Source organism: Eurosta solidaginis, chromosome 4 (genome assembly GCF_040869045.1).
Source record: "Eurosta solidaginis isolate ZX-2024a chromosome 4, ASM4086904v1, whole genome shotgun sequence".
NCBI lineage: Eukaryota > Metazoa > Arthropoda > Insecta > Diptera > Tephritidae > Eurosta > Eurosta solidaginis.
This window is the reverse complement of record NC_090322.1, coordinates 22,825,069-22,849,194: the sequence shown is the minus strand read 5'-3', so window position 1 is coordinate 22,849,194 and position 24,126 is coordinate 22,825,069. Positions and strand designations below refer to the sequence as shown.

The window sequence follows — 24,126 nt, the reverse complement described above, 5'->3', positions numbered from 1 at the left end:
TCTGTTCCTGTACTGCCCAACACAACTATCACAATATAGACTTATATCAGAATGAGTCCCCGTTTCATCCACGATATTTAAGTATTGGAAAATTGCACTGGAAATTTCGTTACATCCACGTTTTGCATCCGATTCACCCCATAAAAAGCAATAACCGTTTCTTGTGCCGTTTTCCTAAATGTGTTCATTATAAAAAGCATATGTTCTTGAATAGAAAAGGTTTACGCTTTTTCCGTGTGGTGCATTCAATACTTTCTGAAGGTCGAAGCTGGCGCAGATATACTCCCAATTCTCTTTGCTTTTTCTTTGGTCCTCTAAGAAATTTTCTTTTGATTTATCTCTGTCCCGTATGTGCATTTTATGTTCCTCAGTTTGCTGTAAAAGGTTTTGTGCTTCTCTCTCCGAATTCTTATACTTTTCCAAATAATGCATTTGTCTTTTTTGGCAAAGGGAAGCTTATATGGTATTCATTTTTGAAAATGGTACGAAAAACTTAGGGATAACTTAGCTTGCTCCTGATTTGTATTTATCAAGTGCTGCGTGTAACACCTATAAAAAGTTCGCACGTTTCGAAAGTACTGTGGAAGATATAACTTAGTACTTTTGTTCCTACAAAAGTGGGAAGGAACTGCTGGTAGGTGTTCAATGAATGATTTCAAAAGAGCTACATTTATTTCGTCAGACTTATTATGGGGAGGAGGTCTTTTTTGGTCAGGCAAGAGGTATTTGAAGGGTTACGTTTTTTTTTAACACATATTAACGTGTTTTGGGAAATATTAAGTGTTTTCAGTAAACACTGCTGACAAACTTTAAACCCTTTTCGTTATAGGTAACGAAATATGCATAGCTCCACTGTTTTTTAAGGCTATCTGATGTTCTCCTTTGATGCACGATAGAAGCGAATCTCTTTCTCGTATCTTGTTGCCTAAGCCCCAAAAGTGTTCATTTAGCACCAACCGATCTTGCTCACTAAGCTTTTCACAACACTTGTTTCCACACTTTTTACCTACGCAGGGATTTGGTTTAACTTCATACAGCTTTCGTTTTTTACCCCGAAATCTTTTAGGAAGTTTTCGTTTCTTCTTGTACCCTCTTGTTCCAACGCATATCTCGTTTTCTAATTCCCCAGAATATGTCTTTTCAGACTCAGTATCGCTATATGGTACCAGTGAGTTATTCTTGATCGTTCATTGGTATAAAAACACAGTTTTGTTATTTTATTTTAAAGATAATATAAAATAATTAATCACCTTATTTTGTAAAAGCTCCATATTAAAATAATAAAACAATTTTATTAGATTTCACGAACTTAAGCAGAAATGATTTGTATCAAACTAAAATTTCGTTAGCTTAATGTGAAAATGTGCTAAGTCACTTTTTACGAATTTTACAGGAGATGAAAAAAACTGAATAATTTTTGAAATAACTTTTTTTTTCAAAACTGTGAATGAGGACACCTTAGTTGCAATACTTTTGAGTGTAGAAGCTTTGAAAAAGATAAATAAAAATCATGTATGCTAACCCAGCAGCTATTTTATGACTTAGCACAATTTCCTCACTCAAAACAAATTTTTTCTCCTGACTTAGCACTTTTTACTCAATATGTTTCCCCATCACCCTCCCCTTTAATGATTGCAATATAACACTAAAAGTATATATTTCACAAAAAATACTATTTATTTGTCAAACTATTTCTAACTATTGGCGGCCGCCACCGTGGTGTGATGGTAGCGTGCTCCGCCTACCACACCGAATGCCCTGGGTTCACACCCCGGCCAAAGGAACATCAAAATTTTAGAAATAAGGTTTTTCAATTAGAAGAAAATTTTTCTCAGCGGGGTCGCCCCTCAGCAGTATTTGGCAAGCACTCCGAGTGTATTTCTGCCATGAAAAGCTCACAGTTGAAACTCATCTGCCTCGCAGATGCCGTTCGGAGTCGGCATAAAACAAGTAGGTCCTGTCCCGCCAATTTATAGGAAAAATAAAAAAAGGAGCACGACGTAAATTGGAAGAGAAGCTCGGCCTAAAATCTCTTCGGAGGTTATCGCGCCTTACATTTATTTATTTATTTTATTTCTAACGTTTCTGATCAGAACTCTTTTGCCGGATGGTGCGCAGACAATAACTTATTTTTAAAATCAAACAAATGTTGTGTTGTGTCTTCTATATAAATCTTATAAAATAAAGTCGCTAAATGCCATGTATGCACATAACTTCACACAGAATGCTCCGATTTCAAAACGGTTTTTTGCATTTGAAAGCTTAGCTACGTGAGATGGTACAGTTAATATAATTTAATGGTATATATTATAGGGGCGTGACAAATTGACAAAATGTAGTAAAAAATCATAAAATTTTTGTTTACACAGCTATAACTCATAAACGGATGGATGGATTTAAAAAATTCTACTTTTCAGTAAAACTTTGAAATATTTACCTTCGATCCGCAAAAAAAAAATACTCGATTCCTTTCTTATATCAGCCAAATTGTTTAAACAAAAGTAACATTTTTATCAAAAAATGCGTATGTGTGTTTGTTCGCTGTGAACTGTCCGCGCTAATTGCTTTTGAGTGAGGCTTGATGCGACACATACATACGTACATATATAGCATTCGCTGCGTTAATTAACTTCGGGCGTAGGTTTATAGGTATGTATGGATGTACATCACTACATAGTATAAAACAAAGTCGCTTTTTCTGTCCCTATGCCCCTTTGAATGCTTAAACCTTTAAAAATACGCAACGGATTTTGATGCGCTTTTTTAATAGATAAAGAGTGATTGAAGAGGAAGTAACGGATGAACATATTTGGCTGAAAATTGGTGAAGGGGTAGCTTAGAACCAGGAGACAGACATAGGTTAATTTTTATCCCGTTCTGGATAGGGTATTGAGATCAAAACGTGGACCTGGGTAATCCTGGGATATCTTTGTACAATATGGGTATCGAATGTAAGCTATTTATGAGTACTTTAATACGGGGTATTTTTCATACCCGCGTGTAACTATGGTCTCGAGATATAAGCGAAAACGTGGACGCGGGTACGCCTAGAATGTGTTTATAGAATATGGATAAGGAACGAAAGCTGTTGATGAGTGCTTTAGTACAGGGTAGTTTTCATACTTATTTGTGAACGGTCTCGAGATATAGGCCAAAACGTGCATCAAGGTAACACTAGGATGTTTTTTTACATTATGGGTATCAAATTGAAGCTGTTGATGAGTGCTTTAGTGCAGAGTAATTTTTATACAGCTGGGTGACTAGGGTCTCAAGATATGGGCAAAACCTGGACCCGGATACCCCTAGAATATGTGTGTAATATGGATTTCAAATGAAAGTTGTTGCTGAGAGCTTTAAAGTAATTTTCATTGTGATATTCGATTTAGTTGCATTAACCTGGCAAAACTGATAAATGTGCATGCGAAGCCGAAATAAAGACATGAATTAATAATACCCACATAACTATTTACATACGTCCTATTCGATTTGCCTGGTAATAAGGGATGAAGACGAATGGGAAAAACTTTAGAGAAGAGAAAAAACGGAAGGAGAAGGAGACTGAGAAAGAGATAGAGTGAGACGAAAATAGAGATAGATGAAGCGAAAAGACGGAGGGAGGAGTGAATAAAGGGATTAAGAAAAAGTGAGGAGGGGTAGGGGGGGGGGGGGTAGAGTTAGACGGAAAAAGTTTATTAAAATGTATGGAGATAGACCAAATTTAGGGCAGAACAACGTATGACGGGTCTGCTAGTATTCCATAAAGACAACTGCCACATACTTTATCTTCAAACTAAATGCTAAATCTCTTAATCGTTGTCAAGAGAGTAAAGACTTGGGTGTAATTTTTGACTCCAAACTCTCTTTTTCTAGTCACACTGATTTCGTTGTTTCAAAATTTGTTGCAATGGTTGCGTTCTGTAGACGTAACACCAGTGACTCTAAGGACCCTATGACGTTGAAGGCACTTTATATATCCTTGGTCAGAAGTGGTGTTGAATATTGCTCAATAATATGGAATCCTTTCTATGAATCTAACTCATATAAAATTGAGAAAGTTCCAAAAATTTTTACAAAATTGCTTTACGTATGCTTCACTGGCCAGACGGATTCCCATCATATACCAGCAGGTGCAAGTTGCTTGGTCTTCAGACTTTGCATGACAGAACAACTTGAATCTCACTCATGCTTGCCTATAATGTAATAAACGTTAGCACGAATTGCTCTGATTTATCTACTTTGTTCATTCCATATATTCCACTGCGTGATCTTCGGCATAATAGATTATTTATCGAAATAACTCATAAATCGAATTATGCTATGAATGAACCTATAACTAGGACTCTACATCTAGCAAATCGATTCAGTAGTGTTATTAATTTTAATAACAGCTTATATAAGTTTAAGCTTGAATTATTTTCTATTTTTACTAGTCTGTAAGAAAGCATGTAGTTATCGACATGTAAGAATTGTAGTAGATAATAGTCAGCGCAAAGCATTTATCATACACCAAAGGCATGTCTCAATTGGGTAAATCCAATTTCAAGGGGTTGTGTTCGCAACCCTCTCAGGGGTTTCCAGCATACAATATATAGCTACTCCAACCCAATTGTCAACTCACCTAACAGTGGAGGATGCTGTTTCATTGACAGCTGAGGCTCTGGCGACCCCAAGTTCCTCATGGAACTAGGGGGTGGGGAGGGCGGGATGGCCTAGAAGGTTTAAATATAATCATTCCCGAGATGGTCGAGCTAGTAGTACCTTAATAGTGCAAAGAAATGACTAGTAATTCACATTGATATTGTTACGAATATTAGCAAAACTAAGGGGTGCTGCTATCTCTAAGCCGATGCTAAGCAGTGACGTGAATTCACATCAATAATTCAATCATTATGTATCTACATAAACGAAACAATAATTGCGTCTACACATATGTACCATGTACGTATACGAGCAGCGGAGAGTCAATGCACGAACACATGCATTTATCTGAGATACTCCTGAAAGTATGCAATGAGAAGCTATAAAATCGTGCAATTGTAGTTACACTGAGATGTTTGAGAGCTGATGGACTAGAAGATTCTGGAAATGGAAGCGCCTAGAAGATGCAACGTTGAAATCAGAGAGTATAAAAGGCAGCAAATGTAGAGGCGCTGGAATTCAGTTTGAGTTGAGCTATCAAGCAGTTATTGATTAAGCACGCAATCTGGCGGCCAATAGTAGAGTTTCATTTGAGCTATCAATCAGTTTGGTTATTAAGCAAGCTATTCGTTGCAAAGTTTGAGTGTTATTGTGAAGTACTTTAATAAAGGCCATTTTCCCATTACTCAATATTGGAGTTATTTATTCAACAGTTTAGTGATTCGAACTCAGCAGAAGATTGCAAATAAGGGGAATTGAAGTAAAATTCGTTACAATTGGTGTCAGAAGAGGAATTGTTGAATAAATTCCAGAGGACAACAAGGACATGGCAAAGTTCAGTGAATTGAATATCCAGCAACTGAAAAAGGAGTTGGAGAACCGTGCATTAAATACAACCGGCAATAAGATCGAACTTCAAGCACGGCTACGAGAGGTAATGGAGTCGCAAGGAATTGATGTGGACGAGTTTGTCTTTTATCCTGATGGGGACGAGACAACAACAAAAATTGAAGAGAAAAACGAAACATCGCAGACAGTTACGAGCACAGACTTGAACATGATTTTGGCTGCAATATCTGCACAAACATCGACAGTAACATCAATGTCGTCGCAAATGTCAGAAATGTCGACACAGATTACATCCAAGATGGAAACACAGCTCGAAGAACAGAAGACATATATGGCATCCCAACTGGAAGTGCAGAAGACATATATGGCATCCCAACTGGAATCACAGGAGGCACGCATTTCAGAAATGTCGTCACAAATGTCATCTCAACTGGAATCGCAAGAAACACGCATAACATCTAAGATTGAAGCACAGGAGACGCGTATTTCCGAAATGTCGGCACAAATTTCATCACAGATATCATCTCAGATCTCCACACAACTAGAAGAGCAGGAAGTCCGTATATCATCGAAACTGGAAGCGCATATGGAAGAAAAACTAACCCAGTTTCATGAAGGCTTCAGGGGTCGACAGGATAAAATAGAGGCAGAGATGGATGCTTTGAAAGATAGGATCCAGGAATTACAATTAAATCGGCCAGCTGTTTACGCGAGTAATCCAAAGGTAAAAACACCATCCTTTGACGGTTCTATTCCTTTCCAGGTCTTTAAGCTACAGTTTGAGAAGACCGCGGCAGTGAACAACTGGAATGCGGAAAATAAAGTTGCTTCACTCTTCGTAGCATTGAAAGGACCAGCTGCCGAAATCTTACAGACTATTCCAGAGTACGAACGGAACAGTTATGACACATTGATGGCTGCTGTAGAACGACGTTATGGAAGCGAGCATAGAAAACAGATATTCCAAATTGAGTTGCAAAACCGCTACCAAAAAGCAAATGAGACATTGCAGGAGTTTGCTTCAAATATCGAAAGATTGGCTCATCTTGCAAATGCGGACGCACCCGTTGAATACACTGAAAGGGTAAAAATCCAGAGCTTCATAAATGGCATACGGAATGGTCTACATATGCGAATCCAAAACTAACATTTGCTGAAACGGTATCCCACGCACTGACTCAGGAAACAGCGTCACTTTTGAGTAAGCCCGCATACAAAGCTCATCGCGTGGAAGTGGAAAGGCCAGAGTGGGTAGACGCAATATTGGAGGCGCTGAAAGGATCGCAAAAGCGGAGTGAAAAAGTTATCAAATGCTTCAAATGCGGGAAGTCCGGTCACATTGCACGTCATTGCGATCTTGGTCCTAATAGTTCCAACAATGTGGGTGGCCGTAAACGCAAAGCTGGAGGAGATGAGCAAGAGCGAGTAAGAGGTAGAGATCGAGAGCTAGATCCAGCTATTGAATGTCCTGTGATATCTGTGTTGCAAATTGGTAGAAAATCGAGCAGTCTTACCGTCAGAGGGAATGTGGATGGTAAAGAACGTGTTCTGACTGTAGATACGGGCGCATCTCATTCCTTGATCCGATCTGACTTGGTCAACAGAGCAAGGTTGCGTACGGTCACTGGCGAGTATAACCAAGTTCAGGGAGAAGTGATATGTGAAGTCTTGATTGGAAAGGTCACGGTTCTACACATGGCGAAGATCGTTGAAGAAGTCATATTGGGAGTGGACTTCTTGGTTGACCATGACATCAATATCGATGTGCAGAGAAGGGTGATGCGTTATGAGAACCAGGATGTACCACTTAACTTCAAGTTGTAGAAACGGTTCAGTAATAATCGAGTAATGGCGGAGAAGACTCGACAAAGGCCACGAAAGTCAAAAGGAAAGGTTGATGGATCGAATGGGCCAAATAAAGAAAAATTAAAAGTACCTGCGAGAAAAAGACCGACATCGACAAACCCTAATGGACGCACTAAAACGAGTGAAAGAATTTTTCAGAAAAAATGCAAGGGCGGTTTCAAGCCAGCGCGCACTACTGTTGTGAAGCGTCCAGACGATACTGATTATGCAAAGCCAATCCGTCAAGCTCAAGCTCTACGAAGTAGTTCATTGGCCAACCAACAAAGTGCGAGGGAACGATCCAGGATAATGAGTAGTAAGATGAGACACAGGTACGACAAGGAAAATAATTTGGAAGGTTTCCGGGAGGGAGATTTGGTACTGCTATACAACCCTCACCGGCGGAAAGGTGTTCCATCCAAATATCGGTGCAGTTAGGAAGGCCCGTACAGAGTTGCGAAGACGATCAGTGATATCATCTACCGCACGCAAGCAATTATGAAATCCCGAAATAGAAGAGTGGTACATTTGGCGATGCTAGCAGCGTTTAGATCGAGAGATTTGTCTGATCGGTATAGAATAATTATAATAAACTATTTATTCTATAAATTTTTATTGAATTATTTTGAAATATTAATTCGTTTAACAAAATTTTATATTCTAATATAATTTTCTTATTTTGATAACTTCCAAAATTTTCATTTAAAAAAGGTAACTTAATTATTTAAAAAAAATTTAAAAATCACAAGTAGGAAACAAGTAAAAGTATTAATATAAATAAAATAAACAACTTAGTATAGATCCTACATTTACTCCCCCTCCAGTGAAACGATCAATAAAATTAAATATTAATTAATGTTAAATGAAATTTTTTTTGTGGAGTGTAGTGTATTTTTGTTTCGTGTATTAGTCATAATTGTATGTGCGGGTTTAAGTAAATCTATGGAAACAGTTTTAATAGTATTACCATGTTGAATTTTGAATGTTTTATTTTGTCTGGAAATAACTTTAAAGTAAATTAGACTTATGAATAACTTTAAGAAAGACGTATTCACAAGTATCTAAATTTTTGGGAATAAAATCATTTTCTTTGATATGATGAGTTATTTTTGATCGTACAATTGAGAAATGTTTTCTAAGTTTAGTAAGAGTTTCATTTGTGTTATCAATTTCATTATTATAATTAGAAACAACTAATTCGCCAGGAAGTCTAATTGTTTGTCCATATACAAGTTCAGCGGAAGAGCATTTCAAATCTTCTTTAATAGAAGTTCGTAAGCCTAAAATTATCCAAGGTAAAATCTCTGACCAATGTGTGGAGTCGTCCGAAGCTGTAATTGCCGTTTTTAAAGTTCTACGAAATCTTTCAATCATTCCATTTGACTGTGGGTGATATGGAGAAGTGTGAATTTTATGAGCCCCTAATAAAACAGTTAATTCAGTGAATAATTTAGATGTAAATTGTGAACCTTGATCTACTGTAATTTTGAGTGGAATACCGAAACGAGGAACATAATTTTGAACAAATGTAGTTGATACTGTTTTTGCTGAAATATCTTTTAATGGATATGCTTCTGGCCAACGTGTGTCTATCGATAATAGTCAATATATACCGATTTTCTTTGGATATAGGTAGTGGACCAACTAGATCCATATGTATATGTTTAAATCTTCCTGAAGGAATATCAATTTTTTGAATAGGACTTTTCGTATATTTAGAAATTTTACATTTTTGACAACTAATACAACTAGTTGCCCAATTATTAATTTCCTTACGCATTTCTGGCCAAAAATATTTAGATTGAATGAGACGTCTAGTTGTTCGAACACTTGGGTGAGATAAACAATGAATTTTGTCAAATATAATTTTTCTCATTGAATTAGGAACATATGGTCTAAAAGGTTTTTGAGTAATGTCACACCAAATATTGAGATTTAGAAGAGGAATATTAATTTCTTTTAAATTATTTTTGGAACTAAGATCTGAAATTAATTTTTTAAGAATTTCATCTTTTTGTTGTTCATCATATAATGTTTGAAAATTAATATCTTTTGTTAAAATTGTATTAATATCTGGAATCCGTGAGAGAGTATCAGCTACTGTATTATTTTTGCCAGAAATGTATTGAATGTCATTGGTGAATTGTGCAATGTATTCAAGATGACGGGTTTGACGAGGTGATCTGTCTGTTTTTGAATTTAAAACATGTGTTAAAGGTTTATGATCAGTGTATATAGTAAATGTTCTTCCTTCAAGAAAATGTCTAAAGTGTTTAATAGAGTTGTATATTGCTAGAAGATCTCTATCAAAAGTAGAGTAATTAATTTCAGTTTGAGTTAATTTTCTTGAAAAATATGCAAGTGGTTCTAAAGAGTTATTACTTATTTGTTGTAGAACTGCTCCAATTGCAACATTTGATGCATCTACAGCAAGTGATAGTTGACCATTTTTATCAAAGTGGGTGAGTAGTGTTTTTTTGTGTAAAAAGTTTCTTAACATTTTCAAAAGCTGAAGTAGTTTTTTCTGTCCAATTTAATTCTTTAAGTTTATTTTTGATAGCAAAATTTAACATTTCATGTAGTGGACTAAGTTCTTTTGCTAACATTTTAATATATCTAATAATTCACCATACCTAAAAATTTTTGTAATTTATTAATTGAGAGAGGTTTTTCAAAATTAGAAATAATTTCAACTCGTTCAAAAGAAGGCCTGATTCCTTCACTAGAAATTTCATAACTTACAAAGTCCAATTTTTTAACTCCGAAAATACATTTTGTAGGTTTAATATTTAAATTATATTTCTCAAGTCTTTTAAAAACTTTTTTTAAATGTTCTATATGTTCTTCCTCATTGTTACTAGCTACTAATATATCGTCAATATAGACAAAAACAAAATCTAAACCTGAAAATACTTCGTTTATGAAACGTTGAAATGTTTGAGCACTGTTTCGTAATCCAAATGGCATTCGTACGAATTCAAACATTCCGAATGGAGTTGTTATAGCTGTTTTGTGAATATCTTCTTCTGCCATTGGTATTTGGTGATATGCACGAATGAGGTCAATTTTTGAAAATATCTTTTTATTTTTTAAATCTATGTTAAGGTCATGAATATGAGGTAAGGGATACCTATCTGGTATTGTTATAAAATTAAGTCGTCTGTAATCTCCACAAGCTCTCCAGTCATTTGGATTTTTCTTAGGGACCAGATGGAGTGGAGAAGCGATGTGAGAGTTAGAAGGTCTACATATTCCAGTTTTGACTAAAAATTCAAATTCAGTTTTAGCTATTTTTAATTTTATAGGATCTAGACGAAGAGGTTTAGAAAAAGGAGATACTCCTTTTATTTCTATTCGGTGAACTGTTTTGTGTTGTACTTTTTCAGTATAATTAGGTTCACGCGTAATAAGAGGAATTTCATTTAAAATATTTGTAAATTTATTTTCTGAAATAGGAATCTTAAGGGAAAATATATCGCAAAAACCAGAAGATCCAGAAACTTTTAATTTTGTTTTCAAATCTGTAATTTCTTTATTTTTAATATCTACCAAAATACCAAATTTTTCTAAAAAATTTGCACCAATAGTACTCTGGCAAAACTATTCGATAGTATCCTTCATAGCAAATTGTTTGACTACATAGTCAAGGCTATTGTTGAGTGTCAGCATGGGTTTTTTCCTGGCAGGTCTACTTCTACCAATCTGGCTTTAGTCACTAGCCAAATTGTAGATGCCTTTGAGAACCATGCGCAACTAGACGTCATCTATACTGACTTCTCGAAAGCATTTGACAAGGTCGACCACTCTATACTATTGCAAAAACTGGGGATGTACGGAGTGACCGGAAGTTTGCTGAAGTTCTTCTCAAGCTTCTTATCGAATAGAAAGCTTTTTGTGTCAATCGGAGCCAACCAGTCTACTGCGCTTATTAACGCTTGGTCTGGAATCCCACAGGGAACCCACTGTGGCCGTCTGTTGTTCCTAATTTTTATTAATGATCTACCTCAAAAATTCAAATTTGCTAAATGTTTAATGTTTGCAGACGACGTCAAACTCTTTCTAACCGTACGGGATACTTCTGACTGCATTAACTTGCAATATGATCTCGATTCGGCGGCCACCGTGGTGTGATGGTAGCGTGCTCCGCCTATTACACCGTATGCCCTGGGTTCAACTCCCGGGCAAAGCAACATCAAAATTTTAGAAATAAGATTTTTCAATTAGAAGAACATTTTTCTAAGCGCGGTCGCCCTCGGCAGTGTTTGGCAAGCACTCCGAGTGTATTTCTGCCATGAAAAGCTCTCAGTGAAAACTCATCTGCTTTGCAGATGCCGTTCGGAGTCGGCATAAAACATGTAGGTCCCGTCCGGCCAATTTGCAGGGAAAATCAAGAGGAGCACGACGCAAATTGGAAGAGAAGCTCGGCCTTAGATCTCTTCGGAGGTTATCGCGCCTTACATTTATTTTTTTTTTTTATGATCTCGATTCTTTTAATGAATGGTGTTCAAGTAATAACCTACTTTTAAATACTAACAAATGCTGCGTGGTTTCCTATTCTAAAAGGGTCACTACCACCTTTTTCAACTACAAATTAAATGCTGGATCTTTAAACCGTTGTCGAGAGATAAAAGATCTGGGCGTAATTTTTGACAACCAACTCTCTTTTTCTGGTCACATCGACTTTATTATTTCCAAATCTTTTGCAATGGTCGGGTTTATTAGACGTAATTCCAGGGACTTCAAGGATCCGATGACTTTGAAGGCACTTTTTACGGCATTGGTAAGAAGTCGTCTGGAATATTGCTCGATTATATGGAGTCTATGAAGGGAGCTCACATAAAATTGAGAGAGTTCAAAGAATTTTCACCAAAATTGCTTTGCGTATGCTTCACTGGCCCGATGGCCTCCCATCATATATCAGCAGGCGTAAATTGCTCGGACTCCAGGCTTTGTATGACCGTAGAACTTGTATCTCACTCATGCTTGCCTATAACGTTATCAACGGTAATATAAACTGCCCTGATTTATCTAATTTATTCGTTTCATATATTCCACCACGTGATCTAAGGCACACCAGACTATTTGTTGAAGTAACTCATCGAACGAATTACGCGTTGAATGAACCCATATCCAAGGCTTTACACCTAGCAAATCGATATAGTGGTCTTCTTAACTTTAATAATAGCATTTATAAATTTAAGCTTGAACTTTTCTCTATTTTTAACTAGTCTGTAAGGAAGTCATATAAATATAAAATATAAATATAAATATAAATATAAATATATTGGCAACATGGGAAGGGGGTGGGGCCCCACGACCCCTTCGAAAAATTACTTTTTAATAATTTTTACACATAACTTTACATATACTGGCCTTCACCAATATTACAGACTCAATGGGTCAAATAAGTCGAGGGCTTACAAAGTGAGCAGTGATACTCTCTGCCCCCCCCCCCCCCCCTTCTCTGCCCCTCTGGTGTAAAATCTATAAATTGTTATAACTCAATATAAATTTTCTCCTAAATCAATGGTTTTTGGTATCTGGCACATACAGATCGAGATCTAAACAAACGATCAGTGGTCCTCTCCTTCTCCTCCCGCCATCCGCCCTCCTTCAGTTGTTTTTATTAGCACGCTTTTATTAGTTTTACCTGTATGTTTCTATGTAACTCTTCATTCACTCCAACGCGCCTACTGCCTTATTAACATTGTTCTATAATTAGCTTTACCTTATTTGTAATCCCGTTAGGGTCATATCGAGATCCTTCCGGGATCATATCTGGATGGTTTTCGGTATCCGTCCGGGATCCTGCCGGGGTAATTTCGGGACTTTTTCGGGACTATTTCTGGATTATTTTGGGACCCTTCCGGGATCATTTCTGTATAGTTTTTGGAATCCGTCCGGGATCCCGCCGGGGTAATTTGGGGACTTTTTCGGGACTATTTCGGGATCATTTGAGGGCCTTTCCGGCATCATTTCTGGATAGTTTTCGGGATCCGTCCGGGATCCCGACGGGGTCATTTCGGGACTATTTCGGGATCATTTGGAACCTTTGCGGCATCATTTCTGCATAGTTTCCGGGATCCGTCGGGGATCCCTTCAGGGTAATTTCGGGACTATTAGGGATCATTTGAGAACCTTTCCGGCATCATTTCTGGATAGTTTTCGGAATTCGTCCTGGATCCCGTCGGGGTCATTTCGGGATCATTTGGTGTCCCATCCGGCATCATTTCTAGATGGTTTTTGGGATCCGTCCGGGATCCCGTCGGGGTCATTTCGAGACTTTTTCGCGACTAATACGGAATCATTTGCGGACCCGTTCGCCATTATTTCTGGATGGTTTTCGGCATCCATCCGGGATCCCGTCAGGGTCATTTTGGGACTATTAGGGGATCATTTGAGGACCTTTCCTGCATCATATCTGGATGGTTTTCGGTATCCGTCCGGGATCCCGACGGGTCACTTCGGAACTATTTCGGGATCATTTGGGAACCTTTGCGGCATCATTTCTCGATAGTTTCCGGGATCCGTCCTGGATCCCGACGGGGTCATTTCGGGACGATTTCGGGATCATTTGGGGTACCCACCGGCATCATTTCTAGATGGTTTTCGGTATCCGTCCGGGATCCCTTCGGGGTCATTTCGGGACTTTTCTCAATTAATACGGGATCATTTGAGGATCTTTCCTGCATCATATCTGGTTGGTTTTCGGTATCCGTCCGGGTTCTCGTCGGGGTCATTTCGGGACTCTTTCGGGATAATTTGGGATCCCTTCCGGCATCATTTCTGGATGGTTCTCGGGATCCGTCCGGGATCCCGTCGGGGTCATTTCAGGTCTTTTTCGGGATCATTTGGAGTACCTTCCGGCATAATTTCTAGATGGTTTTGGGGATCCGTCCGGGATCCCTTCGGGGTCATTCGGGACCCTTCCGGAATCATTTCTGTATGGTTTTCGCGATCCGTCGTGGATCCCCTCGGGGTCATTTCGGAATTTTTTCTGGACTATGTCGGGATAATTTAGGAATCCTTCCTGGATGGTTTTTGAGATCCGTCCGGGAGCCCGTCAGGGTCATTTCGGAACTTTTTCGGAACTATTTCGAGATCATTTTGGTACCCTTCAGGGATAATTTCTGTGTGGTTCTCTAGATAAGCCTAGAATCATGTCTTTGTCATTACGGGTTTTTTTGGGACTATCCCGGGAACTTTTGGACGCCCTTCAGGGGCATTTCTGGATGGTTTTCGGGATCCGTCCGCGATAGCGTCGGGATCATTTCGTGGCTTTTTCTGGATAATTTCGAGATCATTTGGAGATCCTATCAGGTTATCAGCTCATTTAGTCCTTTTTTTACTCAATTACAAAAATAAAATGCATTAGACAGAAAAAAAAATTTTAAACAGAAAACTTGATAAGTAGGCTAACGTGAATAGCCCATATATTTCAATTACTCCTTGCGGACGGGGCCGCGGGAAAGGCTATCTAATATATATTATAAATGGGAAAGTTTGGATGTTTAGATGTTTGGATGTTTGTCCAGACGTTTATCTTTGTGACTCAATCACGCAAGAGCGGCTGGACCGATTTGGATGAAATTTGGCACACATATAGCCAATAGTCTAGAAGCTATATTTTTTTGAAAAGGGGGGATGTCCCGCCCCCTAGGAACAGTTATAATTTAATTATTGTATTTTTTTTGTCTTTGTGACCGAATCACGCCTGAACGGCTACACGGATTTTGATTAAATTTGGGGCACAGACAATAGTCTACTAGCGACATTTTTTTTGAACATGGAAAGGGGGTGGGGGTTTACATTTTTACACATTATAACTTTACTTATACTGGCCTTCACTAATATTACAGACTCAATGGGTCAAATAAGTCGAGGGTTTACAAAGTGAGCATCATTACTGGATGGTTTTCGGTATCCGTCCGGGATCCCGTCGGGGCCATTTCGGGATCACTCTCTGTGTGAGTCCTTATGGCACCAATTGTTGAAATTCACTGGAAATTACTGCGTAAACGATATTCCGATCGTATGTACAAAATTAAATCAGGGGACAAGTCGAAGTCCGACAGATAATTCTTACGACCCAGTGCGTCAGAAAGACTTAACTTTCACTATGGACTTAACAACAGCGAAAGCGACGGCTTATTTCAAAGCACAGAAATGGATGAGTCAAGCCAACAGGGTACTGCGGGAGATGGTCAAATTCAAACTAGAATCGCCATGTTAAACGCATTAGGAGCATCAGTTTTTAGGTCTGAGTGGTTCACGGCAAAATAATAAAGCAACAGTTTCTATACTCTCTCTTAAGTATTGGGAAACAACATGGATTAAACATTAACACAACAGCCCTCATCCAGTGAGTTTTCTAGCTCTGTATCATGTTTAATTCTTACTTCAATGCCCTGGATCTTCGCTAGACTTGAGAGGCAGAGGTCGCGATATTTTTGTACTCATGAGTTGTGATAGGCAGTTGTCGCTATTGTGTTTCATAAGTTGACAGGACTTTATCCGTCCCACTAAGGAAGCTTAAACTGAGATGAGCAGTATAATTTTATGTTATCGAAACAAGTCGTAAGGCTAAATTCGCACTGAAAAATCGGCCTTGGCACATACAACTAAAGGTCGAGCAGCGACATCTATTTTTGAAAAAGTAGATTTATTAGCGGCAGTGTTGCCAAACAAACTGAATCAGACCTCTGGATTTTTTTGGCTCAAATCGTTGATGTTGCATTGACATGCAAAGTTCTTTGGTAAAAGTCTAGTTGAGGGGTCGACTGCTAATGCGCTACCAAAAATATCGAGAGAGGTATCAAACGGCGCGTCCTGACAATAGTATTAATAACCCGAAGGCTGAATCACATTTATTAAAATCCCGGGATTTCGGCATTTCTTGGGATCTCAAGCTGCAGTAGTTCAAGTCAAAAGAAAATTTTAATTCATTTCGATTAACTGACATATTAAAGTACAAGGCGTTATATGGAAAATAACCAAAACGAAGCAATCAGCTGTTGGGATAACAACATCTGGTACTGAATTCGCCTTGGAAAATAATCAATCAGCTGTTGGGATAACAACACCTGGTACTGAATTCGCCTTGGCAGCAGGAGTATCAAAATGAAAAAATAGAAATGTCCAAAACAACCGATAGCCTGTTTAATTACCTGTGCCGAACTTGCTTGCATGAAGTGATCGGAGCATCCTCATTTGGGGCCAGCACTAAACCACAGCAGCAATGGAAATCTATTTTTGATACTATTGAGGAATGTGGCACGATCGAAATTTGTAATCTGATTTCCAAAGCAGTACCGGAAATAGAAGTGCAGCTAAATGACGATCTGCCAAAGAAAATTTGTTGTAAATGTGCGGACGAATTGGTATGTGTGTATCGATTTCAACAGATGTGCATTGAAGCCGATCAGCAATTGCGTGACATGATCGCCAAAACGAATACGTGTTCCATCATAACAGAGGATTCGGGACAGGCCGCTAGAGCCACAATCGAAGCTCCAGTACAACAATACCCGCAAGAGACTAAAGTGCAGAGAGTTGATTTAAAATGTTCGAAAATTTTGCTCGATGCACCGTTAACAAGTGGTGTGGACCCTTTGCAAAGCATCAATGATATAATGGAACATTGTAAAGATCCTAAAAGTGACGATAGCGACTTTGTTAAGGATGAGCTATGTGATTATGAGCCACATGATGTTATATTTAGTGATAACGAAACTTCGCAGGCAATGGCCGCAGTTGCAAATGAAGTAATAATGGCGGTAGAAACAAGAGAAGTTGAAAAAGCAAATCTGGTGTAAGTATAGATATTATATAAAAGGGTTATTATTGATATATGCATTCAAACATATACTCCCGTGTACACCTTTATAGTCGGACTCTACATTTCAATGCAGTGAAACAACTTAAAGAGAAGGATAAACCAAAAGCCAAGTCCAAGAAAAAAATTACAATTAGCAGTTTTAAATGTGATATTTGTAATCGTCATTTTCATAAGGCTGAATCGCTACAGAATCATCGTTTGGCACACGATGCCAAACCCAATGATATTATCACCTGCAATGATTGTGATCTGTGTGGAAGAACGTACAGCTCGCGGCGTGCATTAATGAGGCATAAAAGGGTGCGGCATCCTACAGAAACTTTACAACGACAGCACACATGCGAGTTCTGCAAGAAAAGTATATAAAATTATTTTCAATTCTTAAAATTCTTTACAAAAATAAGGTTTATTTGCAGTTTTTAAAAGTTCAGTTGTGTTAAAAAAACACACAATACGTAAACACACCACTGAAGTATTCTTGTGCCCTGAGTGTGGAAAATCATTTAATACGGAACGGTAAATATCCCAACCGTTTCGATACAAAACAAAAAATTTGGTTGAATTGAAGCCTTTCCTTGGTTACAACAAACTTTGTTTGCTTTGAAAGCTTAAGTTAGTTGAAACGGAAAGCGAGAGGTATTTTAGGAAAAAAAAGCAGAGCTTTCATAACAGACGGAGAGTATGATTTCCCCAGCGGGTTAGGGGGGGTTAGAATATACCTGCGGTAGGTATGCTTGTCGCAAGAGGCGACTAAAATACCAAATAGATTCAAGGGGTTGTGTAGCACAACCCTTTCAGGTTGCCAGCGCAATATATAGCTTCTCCAAACCCAATTGTCAACCTCACCTATCCGCGGCGAGGGGGGGGGGGCGATTATGGCTTAGAAGGCCACATGTCATAACAAATCGTTCCCGAGATGGTCGGCTTGGTACCGGATCTGCATCCGGCAAAGGATCATCAACATCGATGACACTCCCCAAGGCCTTTGGGGTGTGTCCTTATCGCTACAACAACAACAACATGATCTAAAAGTCACTTTTGTACTCGTTTTGTTATTGTTGGCAACGGTGAATGGAAGCAAAAAAAGGCAAGCCCCATTTGGAAGGAGAATGTGGAAAGCGATTTGAGTTTTTTTGTGTGTTTAATTACCGTCAAGTTGCACAATGTTTAGTGTTGTACTCAGGAAACAAATATCTATCGAATCTTATTTTTAGTTTTTCATTATCGATACGGTTTGTACTTCTTACTTGTGGCAAAATTTTAATTTAATCCTGATGTATTATTTGCAGCAAACTCAAAGGTCATCGTTTACGTCACAGTGACGACAAGCCTTACGAGTGTCCCCAGTGTCCCTTAAGATTTTCTTGTCCCGGCAATTTGTCCAATCACAAAAAAATGCATTCACTCAAACAACACGTCTGTAATATTTGTGGTTCTGCATTTAAGCAACGTCATCGGTTGGAGCAACATAAAAAGTTACATAATGGTGAAAAACCTTATAAATGTGACTATTGTGAAATGTGGTAAGTTCTTATCAAAACTTCGTTGATATTTATCCAAATTTAACGATACTTTTGTTCCGACACTGCCTTAAAGCTTTGTTCGACCAGATCATAAACGCCGACATATGCGCATTCATACCGGCGAAAAACCTTATAAGTGCAAATACTGCAATCGCTCATTTTCTCAAAGTGGTGATCTTGTTAAACATTTACGACGTATCCACGTAGGTGATAATGTTTATAGATGTGAATTATGCCCGCTAGCTTTTCGTTTAGCTTCATTGAGGCGACAACATTTTGCTTTACATAAAAACGAGGATGAAAAGACGCGAGAGCTAAATATGAAAGCCTTAAAAGACGAAGAGGCTAAATTGGCAAAGCTATACTCGGATGGGTTGCAACCACAGTGAATACGAAAACCACAGCATAATGGATTGGTCATATATATTGTAACGAATTTTTATTTGCAAATCCTCTTATTTGCCCTTTTGCTAGGATCGTATCGCTAAACTGTTGAATAAATAACTCCAATATTGAATAACTGAAAAATGGCCTTTATTAAAATACTTCACAATAACACTCAAACTGTGCAACGAATAGCTTAATAACCAAACTCATATCTTAAAGGAAACTGACTTTCAAAATAATAGTGCTATTGCTCGCTAGATATCGTAGATAACTGCTTGACAATTCAAATCAAACTGAATTACTTCTTACTCGCCTGCACTGCTTTTATAGTTTACGCTGCATACTTCTAGGCTCTTCGATTTCCAGAAGTTACTAGTTGTTTCGGCTACAAAATCGCCAGCCACAACTACGTGCACAAATTATTGCTCTCTCTTGTGACAACTCAGATAAGATATATGCATGTATTTGTGCATTGCCGCTCAGATGTTCGTATACGTACATATGTGTAGACGCAATTATTTATTCGTTTATGTAGATACATAATGATGAATTATTGATGTGCATTCACGTCACTGGTTAGCATCGCTTAGAGACGATAGCATCGCTCAGTGCTGCTAACATTCGTTACAATATATATATATGTGTAAATATATATTTGTATTAAGACAATCGTACTATATCCACTGCTAATTCTACTTAGCCCTATCTCTGTTGCAAAAACAGCCTATTTCAGAAAACTTTTGAATAACGCTCTACTTCAGAATTTGCTTAAAAAACGCCCTCTCTCAGAACTCGGTTGAGGAACGAGTTATATTAGAGGTGTAAATTGTACTTTGTGTTCTTTGTACTGCATTTTATGTTCATGTAATATCATTCAGTAATATTTGAATTACATTTTGTATTTGAAATGAAATGTAAAATAGTTTTTCAGTTTTTTTTCAAGAATCTATAAAAGAATTGAACATTCTGTTTTAACAAATTAATAAATTTTACGGAATATAATCCTTTTAAAACTCATTTGCGGAATATAATCCTTTTGAGTTAAGTGGCGACGAGGATGGGATAGGTTGTACGATAACGTATCCTGTGACGGTTAATTTGCCAACCGATCTGAACCCAAAAACAACATCAGTTAAAAAAAAAAAGATCAATTTAAGAGAGAAGAAAAATTTTAAAAAATATATATGCGCATCCTTAAAAGGACATTTATGTTTGAAAAGTTCAAACAATAAACAAATAAGCAATTTTGAAAAAAAAAATACCAGACAAATTTAAGAAATTTTGATCGTGAAATTGTGATAATTTACAAAAAAAAAAATTTAATAAGTGGACTTATCCGAAATCTGAAAGAAATTTGTTTAGGCAAATTAAGAAAACCAATAAAGAATTAAAGATTAAAAAAGTATATATAAAAAAACCAACAATTACGATACTGAGTAAAGTTATAGTTTTCAATAAAGTGTTAACAGTAAAACATTGCAAATAACGTTTTATCATCATTGAATCCACAAGCTGAAGACAGCTGTTAAACGCAAACTATAACATATACATAAATTATAATTTGAGATGGCTTTGACACTAGCAGAGAGTTTGCGTGAAGCCAGGAGCTTGCCAGTCTTCAATGGGAGTAGTGAAAATACCTTAACCAATTATTTGAGAGATGTCGCAACGGTGTTACAATTGACGCAAATAGACTATCAAGATACGGTAAAAGCAATTTTAAGTAACAGACTGCAAGGTAAGGCGTTAAGATCAGTAGAAACTTTATTAAATCCTTCATGGGAAGACATTATAAGAAAACTTAAAGAAGAATTTGGAGTAAAACGAAGTTTTTTCAATTTAAGAAGTGATGCATTAAACGTAGAAGCAAGGAATATTGAAGAATTAAATTATAAACTATGTAACATTTTAAGTTTAATGAATACAAAGTATAGTTTAGAGCCTAATATTTCGTATACTCCGGAAAATAATGAGAGGCTAATTTTTGACATTTATATTAATTTTTTGCCTATTAGTATAAAAACATTATTAATTCAAAATAATATTACATCTATAAAAGCTTCTTACTCTTTTTTTCTAGAAAATAATTTGTTAAAAGATATACAATTAATGAATAAAAAACATGCATATAGTTTTCCAAGTAATAATTTTCAAAATAAACCTTATAGCTTTAGTTATATCTCCAATAACAATGCTAATAAAGTATCAAACCCTAACAATTTTCGAAGTGCAAATTTTCGTACGCAAAATAAATTAAGCTATAATAATAACTCAAATGGAAATTACAAAACTAATGAATATCAGTTCTAACCTTATAAAAATATGCAACAGAAGGATTTCAGCTATAATTCTGGAAATTGTAAGCCAAATCCACAAATTGAAGGTAGAAATGGTAATACTTTTCAACAACCAATGGAAGTTGATTTTAACAATAGTACGGAAAATTTTCGTATACAGCCTCAGAACTTTCATTACCCATAGTGATTTTGACAATTAACAACACAAAAACAAAATGTTTAATTCATAGTGGTGCTGCTACAACTCTAGGTGATTATGATTTCTTTTCTAAAATTGGAATAAGGAAAATATTTGCCAAACCAATTTTATTAAATACTTTAATAGGAAATAATATTGTAACGGAAGAGGTAATAGTGAGTGTACCAAATGAATTCAAGGAAAATAATCAACCCTATTGTATACTCGATTTTCGTAAATTCTACGAAAGTACGTTTACTGAAACCATCGTAAGTTCGAAATTCGTAGAAAGCCTTCACTGAACACACTCGAACGTTGAAATCGTAGAGTTTCGTACAAATTTTCTACGACGCGTATCAGTTTGTGGGAAAAAGTAAAATCATTAAAAATTCAGAATAAAAAGTGATATTAAACAAATAAAATATAAGTATATTATTAAGAGTGATATATATACTAATTTAATTACAATCTATTGTTATAATAGGTCAAAAATTGTCACAACTCGCCAACAATGTTCCTGCTTACTTGACCTATTGCAGCAGCACCCTGAAATGGCGGCTAGGCTTTACAAAGTGCCCAACGGAGGAGGTTAACAAATTTTGGGAAAACATTGGAAATAGTATTGCGCCACCAACAAAAGATGCAACTATCTGGAAAAAAGTAATGCGTATGCATATCGGCAACTTAGCTTCACAGATTTGGAAGAAGGCTTAAAAGAATTAAATTAAAATTAAATTACTAAAATATTTATTTTAATTTTTAAGGGTCTTATAATAATGACAATTATTGCAAAACCTATAAAACATGATTACACCCTGAAACCTATATTTTTCGTAGAACTTCCTTTTTACGCTACGTTTCTCTTCGTTGGTCATATCTAAGTATATCAATTGTGGACATAGCCGCGTTTGGAAAATTAGTAAGGCATCTTTTAAAACTTTGGAAAATGTGGTCTGACACATCGGAAAGTCAAAATATTTTCCAACTCCGTGCTGATAGCTACCTTCCGTAAAAAAAAAAGGTTTTACCGATGCTAAGCGAATTATAGGACTCATTGAACATGACCCACCGAACGGTGTACTTCCTTCATTTATAACACCGAGCACGTAGGTAAACGCAACCTTGTTTAGGCGGAAAGTTTTTATAAAACACAATTTTTTAAAACCTTTATAAGTTCATTAAAACACGGATCCTTTCACATACATAGCCTCTTCTAATTTCAAGACTCCTCGCAATTTTTAAATCACGCCTTTCTTGCTCATTTTCTTCTAACAAAGCTGCAAATGATATAGAATCCATTTTAAGCACTAAACTTTTTTTTTTTAAATGATATAATGCAATTTTAAACTAAAATTTAAATTGAAATTTTTTACTTACAATCGCTCAGCTGACTTCGAATAACCAAAATTTGACATTATATGTTGGCAGCACTTTTTTCAGTTTCACATGAGTTCAGTGATAGCAAATTCTTCGTATTCGTAGCGGAGGGTTGTATTCGTAGATTTTCTACGATGGATTCAAGAATAGGGCTCAATAGCACTTTGTCTGTTAAACTCACAAATTTTTTGGATAAAGATTTTGATTGCATCATAGGAATGAATATTTTACGGCCAATTGGAGCTATAATAGATTTAAAAAAAAAAATACACTTACGGTAAATAACAATGAAATAAGATTGTTTACTTATGAATTTAATATTGTTTATGAAGAAATACATTATTTAGAAAAATTTGATATAACAAAATTCAAAGATTTAATACCAAATAATTTGAATAAACAAGAAATGAAATTATTAGAAAATTTTTTACATAAAAATAAAAAAAACGTTTTATATTGAAGGTCAAAACCTAACAACAACGAACTGCGTAAAACATAAAATAATAACCACTTCTGAAAAAGCAATATATTGTAAAAATTACCGACATCCTCAGATTTTAGAAAGTGAAATAGAAGAGCAGGTAAATGATATGCTAAAACAAAATATAATACGTCCCAGTAAGTCACCATACAACTCTCCTTTGTGGATTGTCAAAAAGAAGTCAGATAATAATATTAAACAAAAATGGCGGTTAGTTATAGATTTTAGAAAGTTAAATAAAATTGGTTTAGAAAGTTAAATGGATTGCCTGCGGAGCTATTCAAGTTCGGCGGCGAGGAGTTGGTATGGCGCATGCAGCAGCTTCTTAGCAAAATATGGGCGGCCGAAAGCATGCCCGACGGTTGGAATCTAAGTGTTCTTTGCCCAGTCCACAAGAAGGGTGATACTGCAAAATGCACCAACTATCGTGGAATCAGCCTTCTTAATATCGCATATAAGGTCCTTTCAAGTGTATTGTGCGAAAGATTGAAGCCCACCGTGGACCGGCTGATTGGATCTTATCAGTACGGCTTCAGACCTGGTAAATCTACCATCGACCAGATTTTCACAATGCGCCAAATCTTGGAAAAAACCCGTGAAAAGAGAATCGACACACATCACCTCTTCGTCGACCTTAAAGCCGCCTTCGACAGCACGAAAAGGAGCTGCCTATATGCCGCTATGTCTGAATTTGGTTTCCCCACAAAACTTAT

General features: G+C 36.8%; 1 protein-coding gene across 1 annotated transcript in view; it reads left to right on the top strand.

Annotated features, from left to right (window-relative positions):
* The window catches only part of LOC137248433 (zinc finger protein 493-like), a 42,378-nt gene extending 19,996 nt beyond the window's left edge, over positions 1 to 22,382 (top strand). The window contains exons 6-11 of the mRNA XM_067779371.1: positions 16,415 to 17,143; positions 17,221 to 17,528; positions 17,587 to 17,686; positions 18,460 to 18,693; positions 18,767 to 19,120; positions 19,714 to 22,382. Coding sequence (XP_067635472.1) covers positions 16,415 to 17,143; positions 17,221 to 17,528; positions 17,587 to 17,686; positions 18,460 to 18,693; positions 18,767 to 19,082 — 1,687 coding nt within the window. The 3' untranslated portion in view covers positions 19,083 to 19,120; positions 19,714 to 22,382. The remainder of the gene's footprint in view (positions 1 to 16,414; positions 17,144 to 17,220; positions 17,529 to 17,586; positions 17,687 to 18,459; positions 18,694 to 18,766; positions 19,121 to 19,713) is intronic.
* The last annotated feature ends 1,744 nt before the right edge of the window (positions 22,383 to 24,126 follow it).